General features: G+C 38.8%; 1 protein-coding gene across 7 annotated transcripts in view; it reads left to right on the top strand.

Moving 5' to 3' along the window:
* Positions 1–17,694, top strand: part of L3MBTL3 (L3MBTL histone methyl-lysine binding protein 3) — a 115,024-nt gene that overhangs the window by 69,331 nt on the left and 27,999 nt on the right. For all 7 annotated transcript variants that reach the window (XM_058566307.1, XM_058566301.1, XM_058566304.1 and 4 more), the window contains 3 exons: positions 3,141–3,255; positions 4,652–4,754; positions 13,551–13,700. In XM_058566307.1, the coding sequence (XP_058422290.1) occupies positions 3,141–3,255; positions 4,652–4,754; positions 13,551–13,700 (368 nt within the window). The remainder of the gene's footprint in view (positions 1–3,140; positions 3,256–4,651; positions 4,755–13,550; positions 13,701–17,694) is intronic.

The following is a 17,694-nucleotide window of genomic DNA, read 5'->3' as shown; positions in this document are numbered from 1 at the left end:
TGTTTGTTTAAAACCTCTTAACGTGGCAGGACTGAAGTAGGAAAAGTTACAAAAGATGAAATGAAACTGCATAACCTTAATAAAGTTATTTCATCTGGGCTTCCAGAGTGAGACTATTATTAGAGTTAATGTTAATATTTTTTGCATATATTATTAATTTTTACATAGTTTCAGATAGCAGTTTTTAAAGGCATTTGCTACTTATCAGAGAATTTTATTGTTACCACTGTTCATAATATCTAAACTAAATTTTATCTCTGAAATTTAACCCTTAAATCAGTAAAATCCTTCAGATTGCCTGCCAACCTCATTTGTAGGAGGTGTTAGATTTATCTACAATATTAAGGCATATTAATCCCAGATACATGACTTTTCATTGCCAAATTGAGATGACAGTTTTGATGAAAACTAGGAAGGGGTTTGGTATCGCTAGATATAATAGCTCCAATGTAACATTCTTAAGGGTATATGTGAGGAAAATTAAGGAACCCTTTTATTTATGATGATATCAAGATTTTTGGAGGCTGTTGTTGTACAGTGATTTCCTATTAGTCCCAGTGAGTCAAAATCTGAGTGCACAGCAGAGTTACTTAGTCCAGTAAACACCATGTGTATGCACAGGGCCCAGGCCAATTCTATGGATTCAGAACCTCCTGGGATGGGCTCAGCCTTTTTTTTCCCTCTTTTTCAGTATTCACAAGTAAATCTGGTGTGTATCCAGGGTGGAGAACCATTTACTTGTTAGGATTGAGTTTATAGGAATATAGCTGAATTTTGTAAAATTTGCTAGTATATCTACAACAAATGGGAGCATGAGTTATATGAACGTTGATTCCAGTGTAGAAGGAATGGAATTTAGGAATAGCAAGATGGGAAAACATTAGAGTTTCATGTTTCTAGTAGGCTAGAGGAATCACCTGATGATTAGTTGAGAATTAGAATATTTTAAATGTACTATAATGCTCTGAATTATGACTGCTCATTTATTGGTGGCAATGATAACATACATTGATATTTTTGGAAAATTATATCATTCTCAGTGTTAGTTGACGTTGTGTTTGATCAGGGGAAAGAAAGGGTGTTTTGAGTTAAATAACTTTCAAGTGCCGCTTCTATACTCACTGTACGTGAATGATGAATTTTATTTGGGATCCTTGAATTTTAGGTTGGTTACTCCTCCCAATCAGCTGTGTGATCTCCTCTTTAAGATAATATCCATGATTTCTTCCAGGTCTGGAATTCTATGGGGTTTTGATTCTAGGATTAATTTATTTCTAAGCTTGAGAAAGTGGATTTATTGCAAGTTATTCTGAACCCATATATATGTACTTTAACAACTTTGCACTGTTCCATCATATAAATATACTATAATTTATTTAACCAGTCTCCTGGTGGTGGACGCTCTGGTTGTTTTCTACTGCAAACAATGAGTCAGGTTATTGAGATTATGAAGTCAAAGATGATATATTTAAAGTGTTGGTTATTATTGCCAAGTAACTCTCCAGGAATATTTGTCCTATTAATATTCCTGTCAATGGTCTATGGGAACGTCCATTTATTCTCAGACTCACCAGCTCTAGGAATCACCAAAATGGAGCATTTTTGGCAGGTTGAGAGGAGAAGAATTTCCTCCTGTGGATTTTTAGTTATAAGTGAAATTGATTATCTTTTCATATATTTACTAACCATTTATATTTGTTTTCTTGTTTATTAGCTATTTGTATCTATTTTCCATCTTTTTATTGGATTTTTCATCTTTTTATATTGATATATGACGCTTTTATAAGTTAAAGAACAGAGGGCATTGTCACATGTGTAACAAATGTGTTTTTTGGGTTTCTTGTGAGTGTTCCGTCTTGCTTGCACTCATATTTGCCATTCTGAAGATTTAAATTGTGGTGTAGTCAAATTGATCAGTCTTTGCTTTTATGGCTTTTGAATTTGATGTCTTGCTTACAAAGGCTATCCCACTCTAAGATTACAAATACATTCACTCATGGATTCTTCTAGAATTTTACTCAGTTTTTAATGTTTGAATTTTTTATCCTTCTGGCATCTATTGTCTTGTTAGGAGTAAGAGATGCATAGACTTTAAAAAGGAAGTCTAGCTGGCAAACTTGATTTAAAATAATATATATATATAGCATTTTCACATATCCTTTCATTCTAAATGGTAAAAAATATGTAATACTTAAAAGATAAGTAGCTGATCCGTAGTGACCATGCCTAAAAGATCAACTGCCCTTTCACATGGTGGCCAATAAAGATGGTAGCACTGACCACTCTGTAAAACCTCTTTGAGAGACATCATATTTATGAGAAAAAAATTTTAAAATGCATTTGATGGAGGAGTATTTTGTAAACTGAGTATATTTCTAGTAGGGCATTGAAATTTTTTTTAAAAGTCTTTTTTTTAGCATACTTATAGGAGATTTGACATTTATATGAAAGGTCTTCCTGCCACTCCACTCTCCCTTCTCATCCTCCCTCCCTTCCCTGAGTTATTTATTACTTCTGGATCAGGCCGGCCTGGCAGGTGGCCCAAGTGGTTAAGTGAGCACGCTCTGCCGCTGCGTAGTTTGGATCCCGGGCGCACACTGGATGCACCGCTTGGAAAGCCGTGCTGTGGCGGCGTCCCATATAAAGTGGAGGAAGATGGGCATGGATGTTAGCCCAGGGCCAGTCTTCCTCAGCAAAAAAAAAAAAAAAAAAAAAAAGAGGAAGATTGGCAGATGTTAGCACAGGGCTGATCTTCCTCACAAAATAAGTAAATAAATAAATAAATACTACTTCAGGATTATTTATTGGGTGTTCGATGCTGCTCATATGAAGATGTTAAGTACTCAAATTGCTTATAGTATTGGGAGATATACGTAATATGTCTGTAGAGGTATTGCCCAACAAGTGCCTTTGGCAAGACGTTTAATGATGGTTAGATAATATGTTGAAGATAGTTCAGAAGTGCCTTTTTTCTCCTACTGTGAATGAAGTAACTTAAATAGTTGAAACAATTTATCTTATATAGGTATTAAATCTACTATATAAGTAGAAGAGAATGAAAATGGTTACCATGGGCAGAACTTCTGCTGTAAGAATTTTCGTGACCTGAATTGTACTGTGAATTTCCTTTTGTGATCCAGGTTCACTTTGATGGCTGGAATAGTTGCTATGATTACTGGATAGACGCAGATTCTCCTGATATTCACCCCGTGGGCTGGTGTTCTAAAACCGGGCATCCTCTTCAGCCTCCTTTGGGTAGGAGACACAGCAATACCTTAAATAAATGTTCCCATCTTCTTGTGTAGCTTGCTTAATATTTTCTATTCCCTACTCTTCTCGTTCTACTTCTCTCTCTACTGTATATTTCTCCTCTATGTAATCCTTATTCCTCTTACTACATTTTTAATTAACTGGGGGTCAAAAATATTTAAAAGAAAAAAATTTAATGCCTGAAAAAGAATGCACAAACATTCTTTTACTTTTATTTAGAAGTAATGATCACCTTTTAAAATTGGTACTGAATTTTTGAAAGACAATTTTTCAGACTATCAAAATTTAATGTATTAATATCAATATCCTAATAGTGATTTTATACTAAAATCTAGTTTTGCAAATTATTACCATTGGGAGAAACTGGCAAAGCATACAAGAGGTCTCTCTCTGTGTTATTACTTACAGCTGCATGCGAATCTACAATTACCTCAGTAAAAATTTCAGTTAAATTTAGTTTTTTTAAAAAGGTACACTGAGAACTTGACATACCCAGTCTCAATTTTGGAGGAAAATGAATACATTGTAGAAAAAAATGTATAGGAAATACAATAAATTATTGTCAGGTTTTAAAAAATTTAGCATGTCTTCCTCATTTAGTGGCTTCACTTCTGGATGCCACATACAAACTGAATAAGGGCACAAAGATGAACCGACATAGTGTTGGTTACAGTATGTTTAAAATAATAAACCTTAGGAAAAATATTGGTTAAATAAATTATGGTGCACTCATACCACAGATACTATACAACAGTCATAAAGAATATTACTAGTGAGATGGAAAGATTTATAAAACATGAAGTTAAAGACCAAAGAAGAATGTTTCAGAATAGTACACATCTGTGTTGTCCCTTTTATGTGGCAAAATAAAACAAAGCCAAAAAATTGATGCATACATATATACAAATGTAGGCTCGTAGGAGAATGCTTAGACCAACATCTAGGAAGGTATGAAATGTGGAGGACATAGCCTGAAGGTGATCTGTAACTGTTCTGTATTCTGGTATGTTGTTTGAAGTTTTCACGGTGTGCGAGTATTCATATATTAATTATGTTATTTACTTGATGAAAACTGTTTAGAATCTTCTCATTAATTCAGATTTAGGTCTCTCTGGAGTTTGTGACATTTTGAAAGGGGGTTAGATCAAAGTTTACTATTTCACTATGAAGATAAATAGTGTGAACAAAATCGTAGGGGAAAACCTTTAGAAGTAGAGACTTTTAAGATATTTTTCAACTTTTATAGAATATGTTTCTTTTTCTATTTATATGTGTTGATTCAAAAGTTGGATTTTTTTTTTTTACCTATACTGATTCCAGATATTTAACTCTTATAGCCTTAACTTTTTACCCTTTCTTTCTTTCTTTTGCTTTCTGATAGGCCCCTTAGAATTAATGGAAGCTTCGGAACATGGTGGATGCTCAATCCCAGGGTGTAAAGGGATTGGCCATTTTAAGCGAGCGAGACACCTGGGCCCTCACAGGTATGTGGTGCTGCCACTCACGTGGGGTTCCTTACCTGGCTTGTCCCACATATGCAGAAGATAATGATTTCCATGTATACTACATAGATGTGAACTAATTTTAAATTCAGATCCATGTGAAATGTGGTTACCATAGTGATCATGTAAAAATGAAGAGTATATCTGTAGTTAAATCTTCCTGAGAGAAAACACATTCACAGTTTAAAATAGATTTACTCTAGTTATTTGGCTTTTCTTGGCACCCTGACTAGTTTTATAGATACTTGGTTTCTGAAATAATCATGTTGGGTGGACCATTAATAATGAGAAGAGGACACGCTGTGTTAAAAGTATTTGTTTGGTAGATTATTCTATGATTGGGTAACTCAACAATTTGAATAATGACAGGTGAGTTATTGTAGATTAGCAGCAAAGATCACAAAAAGCACAGATATAAAAAGTCAAACGTGAGAGTACATTGGTCAAAGAAAGTGTTTTTCAATATTTTTCTCTTACCCCTAAGTAACTTAAAAAAGAAACCAAATTTATACATTTGAAATTTGGTGTATTGATTTGGGGATCTTTGTAGATATTTAAAAATGTTACTGAAATACTAAGAAATTCTTGTGATTTAACTGGGGTTTTTAAAGAATAAAAGCATCACCTATTTAGATATATATTAAAATAATGATTTGTCAGTATAAGTGTTCTAATTGCATGTTAATTGGATTGCCCAGTAAGAAAAATGATTCCTTCTTTATTGAGTTTGTATAGGTTGTGAATCGAGATCTTTAAAAACTGGGAAGACTGCACTACCTGTTCCTCTAAGAGTTAATAGGAATTGTAAAATTAGTGTGATTATTTTCATCTTTATATAGTTTCCTCTTTCTTTCGTCTCGCAGCCTCAAATGCTGCTTATCTTGCTTTTGCAACATTCCCCGCAAGTTTTTATGGGGTTCGGTATGTTCCAGAGTAAAATGTCTGAGCATAGACAGGACGATGATTCTATTTGCAAATATTCATTTAAAAATCCTTTTCATTGTTTGTATGACTGCAAACCAAAAGTTATGTGGTTAATTTAAACTGAGTTCAGAATGCTGCATCTTAGAAGTTACTCAGTATTGCCGAGTGACGGCAGCTGGATTATTTTTCAGACATTTAATAAAGTCTAAATGCCAGAAATAACTCATCAGCATGCTAAATTTTCATTACATATTCATAGAGTCTTTCATTTGATAAATGTTTTTGAGCAGCAGTTTTTTTTCAATCATAACTAACATTTATTGAGCATTTATTTACTCTGTGCGAGGTACTGCTCTAATTGTTTTACAGGTATTGGATAACCTTCAAAATGACCCTGTAATGTAGAACTATTATTTTCTCCCAATTTTTGCTGAGGCCACTGTAGCCCTGAGGAGGTTTACTAAGTTGCCTGACAGTGGGTGAGGGAGGAGAGGGGATGGCACCCAGTCTAGCTCAAGGGTCCGTGCTTTTGACCACGCCTCTCTCACTGCCTCTCAAGGCCCCGCTCCATGAATTAGTCAGACTCAGCCTTTGAAGAAGATCTCAGGTACTAATGGAACTATAAAAGCTATGCTATACGTAACTTAATTAAAATATAAGATACAAATAGTAACTACTGTTGAAACTGTGACACATATACCTTTCTGTTGTACAACCCCAAGATGTTCATTGGAATAAAGGCAATTTGCTCAAATTATGAAAAAAAAGAGCAAAGAAATTTTAAAAATAGGTGAATACTGACATGTTGTTGGGTGCAATTGAAAATTAAAAAAAATTTTTTTTGGTTTTCTCAGAAGAAAACCCACCTCATAGCAACATCCATAGTTCTCTCTAGAATTGTTTTAGGTCTGAACGGAGTGGTTTGCCTGTCCACTGCCTGATGGCACCAGCCGCTCATCAGGACCTCCTTTCCCCAAGTATACCGTGGACCCCTGAGGGTCCCTTAGCTGGGCCACACCCATTTCACAAAGTTTCAGCGATTATCTTGGGAGCATTTCTTCAGAGATGCAGTGTTGTATTTGCTAAAAGAAGGGAGAAATTATGGGGAGAATCATGAAAGATTTTATGGAGAAATGTGGTCAAGAATCTTTCACTGTAATTGGAACCATAGTACATTGGAACCATTTTTCTGGAATGAGAGAGGAAGAAGTAGACTTTATGGCTTAAAAGACATGCACTGGTAAAGAGGCTGTGTGCATTTCCTTGTCACGTACAGGGCGTAACTAGCAGATCTGTGTGTAGGTCTGGGACAGATTTACTTGTTGACCAGAGCCTCAGAGAGGGGGAAGTCAATTCAGAGACCTAGTGGACAGAGTCCTGTCTTCCCTTCTCAGCCCTTCAGCTTGCTTTGTAGTCTCCCTGACTCTGCTGTTCTATTTACAACACTCGAAGCTCTTTACCTGGCGGGATATTAATCCTTAGCAGGCACAGCCTGTTTTCCATTTCAGTAGTAGACTGGTAGGAGCTGCTGCCGCATGGATATTCTTTGAAAGGTTCATTTCACTAGCACTTATTTTTGTCCTTGCTGAGAATGCTGTCTTTAGGAAAACATAATGGGAAAATTCTCTTTGGATTAATTTACTGAGAAACTGCATAAATCAAAACATGGATTCTTTGCTTAGATAACAAGGAAAGTTGCTCTTTTAGCAAGAATAAGCAATTTTATGGACACATAAGCAAAAACCTGTGTTTTGACTAGCAGTTGTTAGCTTCTCCGAAAATTATAGTAGTTGAATTTGATCTAAGAAGTGTTAGAAATAGAACATGTCAACAATGAAATTTGAGAATGTGATGTTTTTAAATATTGAAATATAAATGACCAGTGAGTGAGTGAGATGTGGATACGGTATTCTCATCTCTAGGGACATTCAGTAGCCAGATTGCTTAATTCTTTCTCTCTAGCAAGGGAGCATTAATATTGGTTGTGTCACAGTGTTTCACTTTTTGGATTCATTCATTTGGCCTACTGAGAGGGCAAAGAATGGGAGGAGATTAAAGGAGAACTGAAGTTATATAAAAGTAGATGTTCTATGTATCTAGGGCCTTCAGAAGTAAATCTTTTCTATGTAAGATTTGATCTGGGAGAAATGAAACAAGAAAAGAAAAAATATAGAGTATTTCCAACAATCTCTAAAGGATATTTGTAAAGTCCATGGAAAGTTTTAAAAATTAGTAACGGAACTCACACCTGCAAACTATAAACATCATATTAATTCAGCATCCATCCATCCATTGAACAAACACTTACTGAGTGGCTGCTTTGTGCCAGGTGTGGGGTTAGGTGATGGGCTCTACAGAGCAGAGGCTCTATTTCCAAGGAGGCCGATCTGGTGTAGAGATTTTCGTAGCATGAATGGAGTAGCACTTGGAGAGAAGCATCAACTTTTCCTGAGGGCGACAGAGAGCCATCTTAAATGGTGCGTATTATGGAGTTGGTAATGCTGTTGTTTATTTTTGCTGGTGCTCTTTTACACAGTAGGAGTTAGGTGTTACTCTCCTTCTCCTTTTTAAATGGTACTCATAGGTAAGCTCTATTGAGGATTGCCTATGTTCCAGGTACTGTTTTAGGGCTGACGTGTGTTATCACATTTAATCCTCCCGCAGCTCCACGCAGCCAGCACCGTTCTAATCTCTGTTGTACAGATGAGGAAACAGAGGCTTAGACTGGTTCAGGAAGTGCCCAGGATCAGACAGTGGCAGAACCAGGATTCACTCCAGTCTCCATCTGTAACTGCTGGCCTCTCATGTAGAGCACAGTAGCCAAGGGAGCCTGCCTCGTATGTTTTACAGGTTTTTGTCATGACAGAGTGTGAGAATGATTATGTGATCACTTAGAAAACCGAAGATGTTACCTGATTGTTTAAATAAATATATTTACAATTTAAAGGGTTTTAAAGATGGCAGTGGGGAACAGTGAGCAAGGCTGTCCTTCCACTTTTCCTCATCAGCTGGACCAGTGTTTCCTGGGAAAACCCTCGGTAGAGGGGCTGGTGGGGCAAGTGTTTGTGTCTGTAGAGCCGATATGGAATAACTTGCTAAGAGAACAGCGTGCACCCTAGGAAAGTCCTTACAGTAGAGAGCCGTGTAATCCTGTGTGAATCTATTCCTCTGCTCTCTGAGGAATTGTACAATGGTAGGGAGTTGTGTGTATACGTATGCATGCATGTGCCCATGACTAAATACACACGTGTTGTGTGATGAGACACACAGGACTTATGTTTTGTCACTAGAACCTTAGTCCATGAGAAACTAGAGATGATTATAAGCCTAATGGGAACCCAGTCTCTCCAGAGAAGTTTGATCAGCACTGGCGGGTTTATGAAGTTATTAGCTTTCAAAACTGTGTGTCAGCTTTTTAAACTGACAAATGAGGAACTTGGCAAAGAGAGGGTTAGGTATTGGCTCAGTACATATTAGCTGTATAACAGCAGCATCTTGCTAGAAGCCGGCACTCAGATGGATTTAATTGTTTACATGGATTAAGGATCAGGAAATTCCTCAATATTGCACGGTGCTATTTACCAATGCAGTGTGACAGTGAAGAGACAGCCCGAGTTCCTGATCTAACTCTACCAAGAGCTAATTGAGTGATACTCAGCTAGTTCCCTTTTTTAAGCCTCAGTTTCTGCATCTGTAGAACGAGTGTTAGAATAGGAACGACTTCCCAGGGTTGAGAGAGTTCAATGAGGTAATGCAAGTACAGCTAAATTTAGCGTGGGTAATATGCCCGGTGGTGGTAATTATTGTTGTCATCCTCATTTTACAGATGAGAAAACAGGTCTCCCAGGTGGTGCTTGCTCGTTATTAAGTAGTGGAAAAAGCAGAGCACATTTAGAACCAGCTTCCTGATTTCTGTCGGGGCCTTGCCCATCCCTCTGTACGCGAACCGTCACTGGAGCATGCTCCATCCTCTTTTTTTTATCACCTCCCACTTCAGGAACCTCTCTGCCTCATACTAGGTGTAAGAATGGGAGGTGTGTAAACCCATTTGACTTTCCTCAGGGTTCAGAAGGAGAGAGGGTGTTAGCTGACCATCGTGGGGCTTCCTTGGCAGAACATCTTGGCCCGTTGTAGATCCCTGCTTGGAAGGCGTGATTGCTTCTGCTACTTCAGGTTGAGAGTTTGAAATTCCTCTCTGGCCCTGGCAAATCCAAAAAAAGAGAGTCTCCGTCTGGTCTGCGGTCTTACCCCTCTGTGAGCTGGCTGGGTTTGTATACGGTGATCTTAGAGACATGTCCTTCTTTTGCTTACTCAACAAATAGATGACGAGGCCGCTCCCTTAGATCTTACATTAAAGACTTCCACGCTGTAGCTGTTCACTGTTGCGTGTGGTTGGGGACCCGGCCCGTCTAGGAATCCTGTGAATCTTCCCAGTGTGGGTGTGGTGCGTGGGGTTAGGCGCAGGCCTCTCATTTTCTTTACTTTCTTCATATCTGACGAAACTCCAAGGTAAATGTACAATTATTCAGTAATTGTGAAGCCAGGTGTTTGAGTGAAACATGATAATTGCAATATTCTAGGAACAGCAGCCTACCGTTGGGCAAAAGAAACCAAAAAATTATATTGGCATTTTTTTCCTGGTGTCACAAAACGCAAGTAGATAAATTTGCAATTGAAATACGTAACATGAGGAAGAAAGAGTGGAACAGAGTCACAGATGACTAAGATCTGAGGCTGGGTTAATATATTTCCTTTGTCAGAAACAAAGAATCCAGAGCAGCAGGAGGAGCTAGTTTCGTTTTTTATCTTTTTCAGCAGGGTGGGGCGGGGAGGGGAGTCCACTGAAGGTGATGAATTTGGTTTTAAACATGTTTCTGATGAGGCAACCCTAGGACATTTGTATTTTGCCTGAAATCAAGGTAAGTGTTAGGCAGGGCTCCTCCTCCCTTCGGGGAGCCACGGGGAGCGGGACCTCTCCCCTCCCTCAGGCCTGGGGCAGTCACGGTGTGGACAGAAGACCTACACGTAGCCAAGCAGATGCTGCCATCTGGGCCTTCCATCAGGAGGAGTGATGTGAGGCAGGTCAGACTTCGTGTTTGCAGCCTCTATGGAACTGAGGGCTGGGTGGGGCGCAGAAGCGGCTGAGGGTCTGAAAAGAGAGGCCAGGGCAGCTGTCTCAGCATCCTCATCCTGTGCAGACCATTTCTGGGGGAAGGTACTGGTGGGACCTTCCTTCCTGCCCAAGCCTGACTGTCCAGCCCTCCTGCGGAGCTGTCTGATGCCCTTGCAGTAAGTTTATTTCTGCTCAAGTTAGGCTGAATTGGTTCTTGTCACTTGTATCCGTGAGCACAGATTAGTACAAATATCCCACAAATGATTCCATGAAACGCTTGAAGGTTATTGTTCAAAAGAGACTTGGTGGTTGGAGGTGATTTTCCTTCAGATCATTACTGAATGAATAAAATGAAATGAAATCATATGCCCATTCTGAATAAGATGAGTAAAATAGCACGCTCACTTTGCTGAGCTACTTCATTGCTATGTGACTCTGGGCAAGCAGCATCTCTCTCTACTTGACTGTCTAATGAACAGCCCACAATTCCTCATGTTGTCCCCAAATCTACTTCCCTCGAGTCATTCTCATCTCAGAAGGAAAAAAAGCATCCCTATTACCACCCAGTTCTTCAAGCCAAAAACCTAAAGGCCCTTCTTAAATCCTTCATGTATATCTTTCCCCATGTCGCATCCATCCACAGGTCCCCTTGGAGAGATTGCAGAAGATACTATGACTGTGCTCTTTACCTCTATTTCAGTCACACAAATCCAAGTCATTGTATCTTATTCTTACACAACTTCCTTTGCTCCAATTCTGTCCCCTTAAAATCTTCTCTCCACAAAGCATCCTGAGTGATTTTCTTTTAAATTTTAAATCAAACCGTATCATTCCCTTATTTGAAGGTCCTCCAGTGGCTTCAGATGGAACCTAACCTAGACATATGAACTGGTCCCTATGGCCCACCACCGTACATGATGCCTCTCCTGCCTGCTTCTGGTTCATCTCCTTCCCTGTCTGACTGTGCTCTAGCATCGCTGGTCCTTCCTTCAGACATGCCAAGCTGTCCCTGTATTTGCTCTAGTCTTCCCTTTTCCTGGAATGCTGTTCCCCTGTGTTCACAGAGCGGGACCTGACCTTGAGGGCACTGCTCAATGCTGCTGCTTCAAGGAGGCCCTTCCTCACTGCCCGTCACAGCCCACATTCTCTCTCATGTCGTACTCCACGGCATTTGTCACTATGTGAAGTTGTCTTATTTGTCTGATTGTGTAATTACGTCTCCCCCTAGAATATCAGCTACGTGAGAGCAGAGACCTTGTCTTTTCATTTTCCACTGTGTTTCCAATGCCTAGAAAGAGAATTAGCATATAACAGATACTTGACAAATACTTGTTGAACAAATGAACGAAATAATTAAAGGATGAAGTTACTTAGCCATTTTAAGCCTTAGTTTGTCATGTGAGAAGCCTTTCTCGTAGGTTAAGTGAAAGTTAAGTACTGCATGTAAAGCGCTTAGCACAGTGCTTGATACATAGTAAATGCTCCATAAATATTACTGGTTATTGTTTTTGTTATTATTGTTGGGTTAACATTGTATACACTTATGTCAACACTTGACCAAATGTTATGTACTTTCTTCTTTTGCATAGATAGCCATGTAGAGGAGCATGTAGTTAAAAAAAATAAAGACTGTATTTGCTTACAAGATACGTGATAAATATTATAGGCCATTATCAAAATCACTTGGAAGGATGTTCAGACTCTTCTCTTCTTCTCCTGGGAGGATGTGTCAGATTCTCTTGGTGGAGGGTAGACGTGCACTGTTTAAAATTTTTTCCTGAGTAATTATCAACATTTCCACTGTCACGTAAACTGAGGAAGAGAACATGTAAGACACTAATATAATTTACCTCAGGTCCAAACCATTTCCAGATTTGAGGAGGCTTCCTAAAATCAGAGGGGCAAGATAGGCAGTGAGTTGGAGGGGTTGATGGTGTTTTGGGGCCCTGAGATACAGAGGTTGCCCAGATGTTCTGGAGACTGGAAAGCTGAGGCCCAGGCACAGGAGTAGACTGACTTAATGTTGAATTAACAATTAGTGACCTAGATTTCTCTTGCTTGGATAACAGGAATGATCCTGAAATGGGACCTGAGAGACCAACCAGTGGTCACTGATGGAAGGGAAGTGAGCTAGATGAGTCATTATCCAAGTTGGCATCTGGTCTCTCTTCATATTAGGAACAGGATTAACTATGGGTTGACATGGGTATCTTCTAGGATATCGGGTGTATGTTGGGACCTGGAGACAGGAACCTGGGGGAGCTCCTTCCTTTGGAGGGCAGCAGCTGTTATAAAGGAAATCAAACAGCATGTGATGACTCTGGGCTTGGAGGACCGCTTTAGGAAGCAGACCCGCTCTATCCATCCATCATTCTCTCTCTGTCCCACCTCTGTCACCAACCCGCCTATGATGTCCTAAGTATTTCTCTCTTGGAGCTGAGTGTTCCCACACATGTGCACAGGGAATCCTTCAGTGACCATTGCTCAGTTCCAAATATTTCATCAGATTGCTTCTAAAAATCTAGTGTGAAGACGTATTTTCTGTCAGATTATACATACTTATGTCTTAAAGATAAAATATTTCATACTGTGTGTTTAATCATACATGTACACGTATATAAATATATATAACATATTCAGTTAAATTCTAGAATTTTATATTCTGTAGCCTGTCATTATAATTGGAAAAAGTAAGTATGTTCTAATGAGAATGTTCTCTTCTTTTTCTTTTAATCCTTTAGTGCTGCCAACTGTCCCTATTCAGAAACCAATTTGAATAAAGACCGAATTTTCCCAGACCGCTTAAGTGGTGAGATGCCTCCAGCTAGTCCATCATTTCCGAGAAATAAAAGGACAGACACAAATGAAATCTCTTCATCTCCTGAAATCAGGTAATTAAAGTGATAATATGAGTGTTGTTTAGAAGTACTCTGATTGAAAGACATTTTCTATCTTAGCTATTTTATATTCTGTGCTAATGTTTTCTTGTATATTACTGAAAATGCATCTGATTTGATGTGAAATGATGGTGGGGATCAGTACTTGGACTTTAAAAAAAAAATTAGGCAGAGGGATTATAAAAACAAATCCAAATCAGGTAAGATTTTTTCTTACTTGTTCATCTTTTAGTTGAACTTGCTTGGTATTATAAGTTTGGAAATTCCAGTCATTTTATTTCATGCCAGTTCATATTTCTGAATGAACTGATCAATATTTATATAGAGGCATCCTTTATAAGAAAGATGGCAGACTCCTGTGAAGAATGGATATTATTTCTTTTTAGTGCTCATTATTTGCCAAGTACTTGCATATACATTATGTCATGTAATTATAAAGATGTTAATTGTACATGTAGAGTTGAGTTGGAATGTTTTAACCTCAGTGGATTGTTAAGTAAAGAATCAAGTTTTGTTTGATATATCTTTAAGTAAATGGTCTGTGCCCTTCTATTAACTGAGGATCTTAGTAAAAGAAAGAGCAGATTAGTAGAAAGATGCTTAGTGCTTAGGTTTTGGGGGTTTTTTTTCGTGGAGTATTTGAAAACCTAAGGCAACATAGTTCTTTTGTTTGTTTTAACATTTTATAACTTCATTCTTATAGATGAACCAGGTGGACATTTGAATTAATGAATCTAATTCTAAATTCACAGCAATGTTATTGGAGTAATGGCATTTCAAGTATCAACATCCTTATAGAAATGCAATTTTGCCCTATGGGTGGAGGGAGCTGTAACTTCTTTAATGATTAACAACAGTGATGATTTTTTTAATCCTTGAAACCTGAATAATGTAACATAGACTCATTTACCCAACCCAGCACCCGAAAATGAGGGCATATCACTTGAGAAAATTTAAGACAAATAGAAGTACGAATTCACATAGTAATATTACAGATACAGAGTTCATGGTGAGTTCATTGACTCACAAGGTGGTAAGGCTTCTTGAGTTTAGATTTCAAAAGCTGAGATACTGTTTGAGATATCCACAGAATACTCTGAAGGGCCAGCAGGTCCATCTCACAGGCTTCTCGCTAACTGTCTGGGCTCCAGGCAGATACCTGGGCCAGAGTCTCCTCACGGCAGGAAGATGTGGTTGGTTTGGATGATCTCTTGGGGTCCTTTTTAACTCGAAATCCATGTAAGAAAAGAATAACTTTTATAGTGGATTTAACCACTCCAGTGATGTGTCTTCTGTGATGGTGTGGTCCAGGGTCTTCATGTTGTTGCCGTGATTAACGGGACAATCTCAGACATTTTCAGTTTTCTATGGTAACCCATCACGCATGTTTCATATCTAAATATTTTTATATTACATAGATTTTTAGCACATACCATCTTTTGAGTCAATGCATTCCAACCTGCCATTCTGTGTTAATTCACACTTATACTTACTTGTATTCACGTTGAATTTCTTCAAGTGATATGCCTTCATTTTTGGGTGCCAGGCTTTGGTAAATAAGTCTTCATGGTTTTAGAGACTTTGTTCAGATTTTTTCTTGTCTTCATCTTTCCAGATTTACTATTTTTATTTCATGTATTTATTTACTTATTCATTTATTTCTTTGTGGCTAGAAGTAACCTGAGAGATTTGATGAGTTATATGTAGTCGAAGGAAACATGAGGGAGATAATCCAAATGACCCCTAACTTTTTAAAGTCAATATTTTTGACCAAGATTTTTTTTCTCACTTTATTTTTTTACATTGAAGTATTTTAAAGAAATGATTGCAGACATCATGGTATTCCAACCTAAATACTTCATTATGCATACTTAAAGAAACATTTTCCAAAATAGCTAAAATAATGTAGATTTATTACTCTTCTAAAATTTAAATTTGTTATTTTAAATTTTAAAAAATTGGCTTCAGATTATTTTGTTTTTTCTTCTCCAGATAGTCACTGGGTCCCACGATGATCAAAATGGTATCTTAGCTATAAATAGTGATGGAGTGGCAACGTGGTATCTTAGCTATAAATGGTCATGGGGTGGCAGCATAGCAAATGTTAACCAATAAAAGAAAAGTTGTTGACAAAGACATATATCTTATGGCTTGAGGTTGGTTGACTGAAGGTAGAGTTAACAGGGCTGAAGTTGGCTGGTTTCTTTGCTGTGAGTGAATCTGTATAAACATAATGAATTAATATTTTTTCATTTTAAAAGTAAATGTAACATTTGTTGGTTACTGATTTCTTAGGAATGAACTAGTGAGCTATGCAAAGCTCTTACAATAGTGGCTAATAAGTAAATAAGCCTTCAGTAAATGTTAGTTTTTATTATTGTTGCAAGAGAAAATTGTTACTTATTTGTTTCACAGTGTTTCTTTTATTCCTGAGGAGCAAAAGAAAGGCTTGCCCATTTCTTTGATATTCCTAGATTAAATTTTGAATGGAACTCTCAACCAGATGATTCTCATATCAGATTATGTTCTCTCTTCTTTTCCCATAATGATTGTTCATGTGGATGGAATCTCCCACTCAGGTTTCAATGCATTTTCTTTGTGTCATTCTTAATAATTTACTAAAATTTGGTTGCCAGACTCTACTGTTTTTAAAAAAAAAATGCACTTTGGCACAGCTAGAGAAAGAAAGAAGCACACCAAAAGAAGACCCTATGACAAAGATTTGATTGCAAGTGGTTTACTTGGGAAATGGGGGCAACATCAGTAGGGGAGTGAGGAAGTGAGACAGCCAGGAGAAGCTTCACTGTCACACTGGGTACCACTGGGGACAGCAGCAGGACGATCCTGCTGGGAACACTCCGGGAGTGTGTGTAGACCACACATCTCAGAGTTTTCCCACCATGGTGATGAGGGAGCTGAGCTATTTAAACACTGGCTCCCTGCAGTCACAGAGTGAGGCTGCTGGGGGAGGAAGCACACTTATTTCCCCAGCACATCTGCCCTGCTGTGCAGCAGGCAAAGCAGCCAGAGCCCAGGTTAGTCCTCTGAGGGAAGCAGAGCAGGGGGGACAGGTGGGAGTCGGCCACTGTGCACCAAAGGGGGAGTGGTGGCCAGGGGACGTGGGCAGGGCAATGACAGTGTCTTGGCATGCCATCCCATCCACCCATTTCAGATGCCACATGGTCACCAGAATGAGTGATGTGCTGGCATTTCTTTTGATCCTGGAGCTGACATAATAGAGCCAAATAAGTTAACCATGCAAGGAACACATGTACCCTATTCTTACCACAAACGCCATCTTCTCAGGATGGACCCGTGGACAACTAATGTTCCACAGCAGTAGTTCCCAAACTGAGCTTCTCATCAGATTCCCTAGGACCTCTTTAAAATTCAGATTTGGGGGCCTAGCCCAGCCCACCAGCATCTTCTGGACTAGAGTCTAAGAGTTTGCATTTGAAAAATTCATTTAGGGGGCTAGCCTGGTGGTGTAGTGGTTAAGTTCACATGCTCCGCTTCGGCAGCGCAGGGTTTGCGGGTTCAGATCCCGGGCACGGACCTACACACCGCTCATCAAGACATGGCTGTGGCGGTGTCCCACATACAAAATAGAGGAAGATTGGCATAGAGGTTAGCTCAGGGACAATATTCCTCAAGCAAAAAGAGAAAGGTTGGTGACAAATGTTGGCTCAGGGCCAATCTTCCTCCCCCCTCCCCCCTACCCACCAAAAAAAAAAAAATTCATTTGGTAGTAAATCTCCCTGCTTAAAACTTGCAGTGACTTCCCATTACTCTTGTCTTTAAGACCCTAGTTCTGAACATGGCCTATAAAGTCCTGTGTTATTGGGACCCTGCCTGACTCGCCAGCTTTCTCTCCACCTGGTGCATTTTTAAACTTAATGGTTCAACCACCTGGTCCTCAACCATCCTTTCCTCTCTGCCTTCAGCCTCCATCCCTCCCATCTCCTAGCTGGTCTCTCATTTCACGGGC

Source organism: Diceros bicornis, chromosome 23 (assembly GCF_020826845.1).
Source record: "Diceros bicornis minor isolate mBicDic1 chromosome 23, mDicBic1.mat.cur, whole genome shotgun sequence".
Taxonomy (NCBI): Eukaryota; Metazoa; Chordata; class Mammalia; order Perissodactyla; family Rhinocerotidae; genus Diceros; species Diceros bicornis.
Note: the sequence above shows the minus strand (reverse complement) of the source record. Positions and strands in the feature narration are given on the sequence as shown.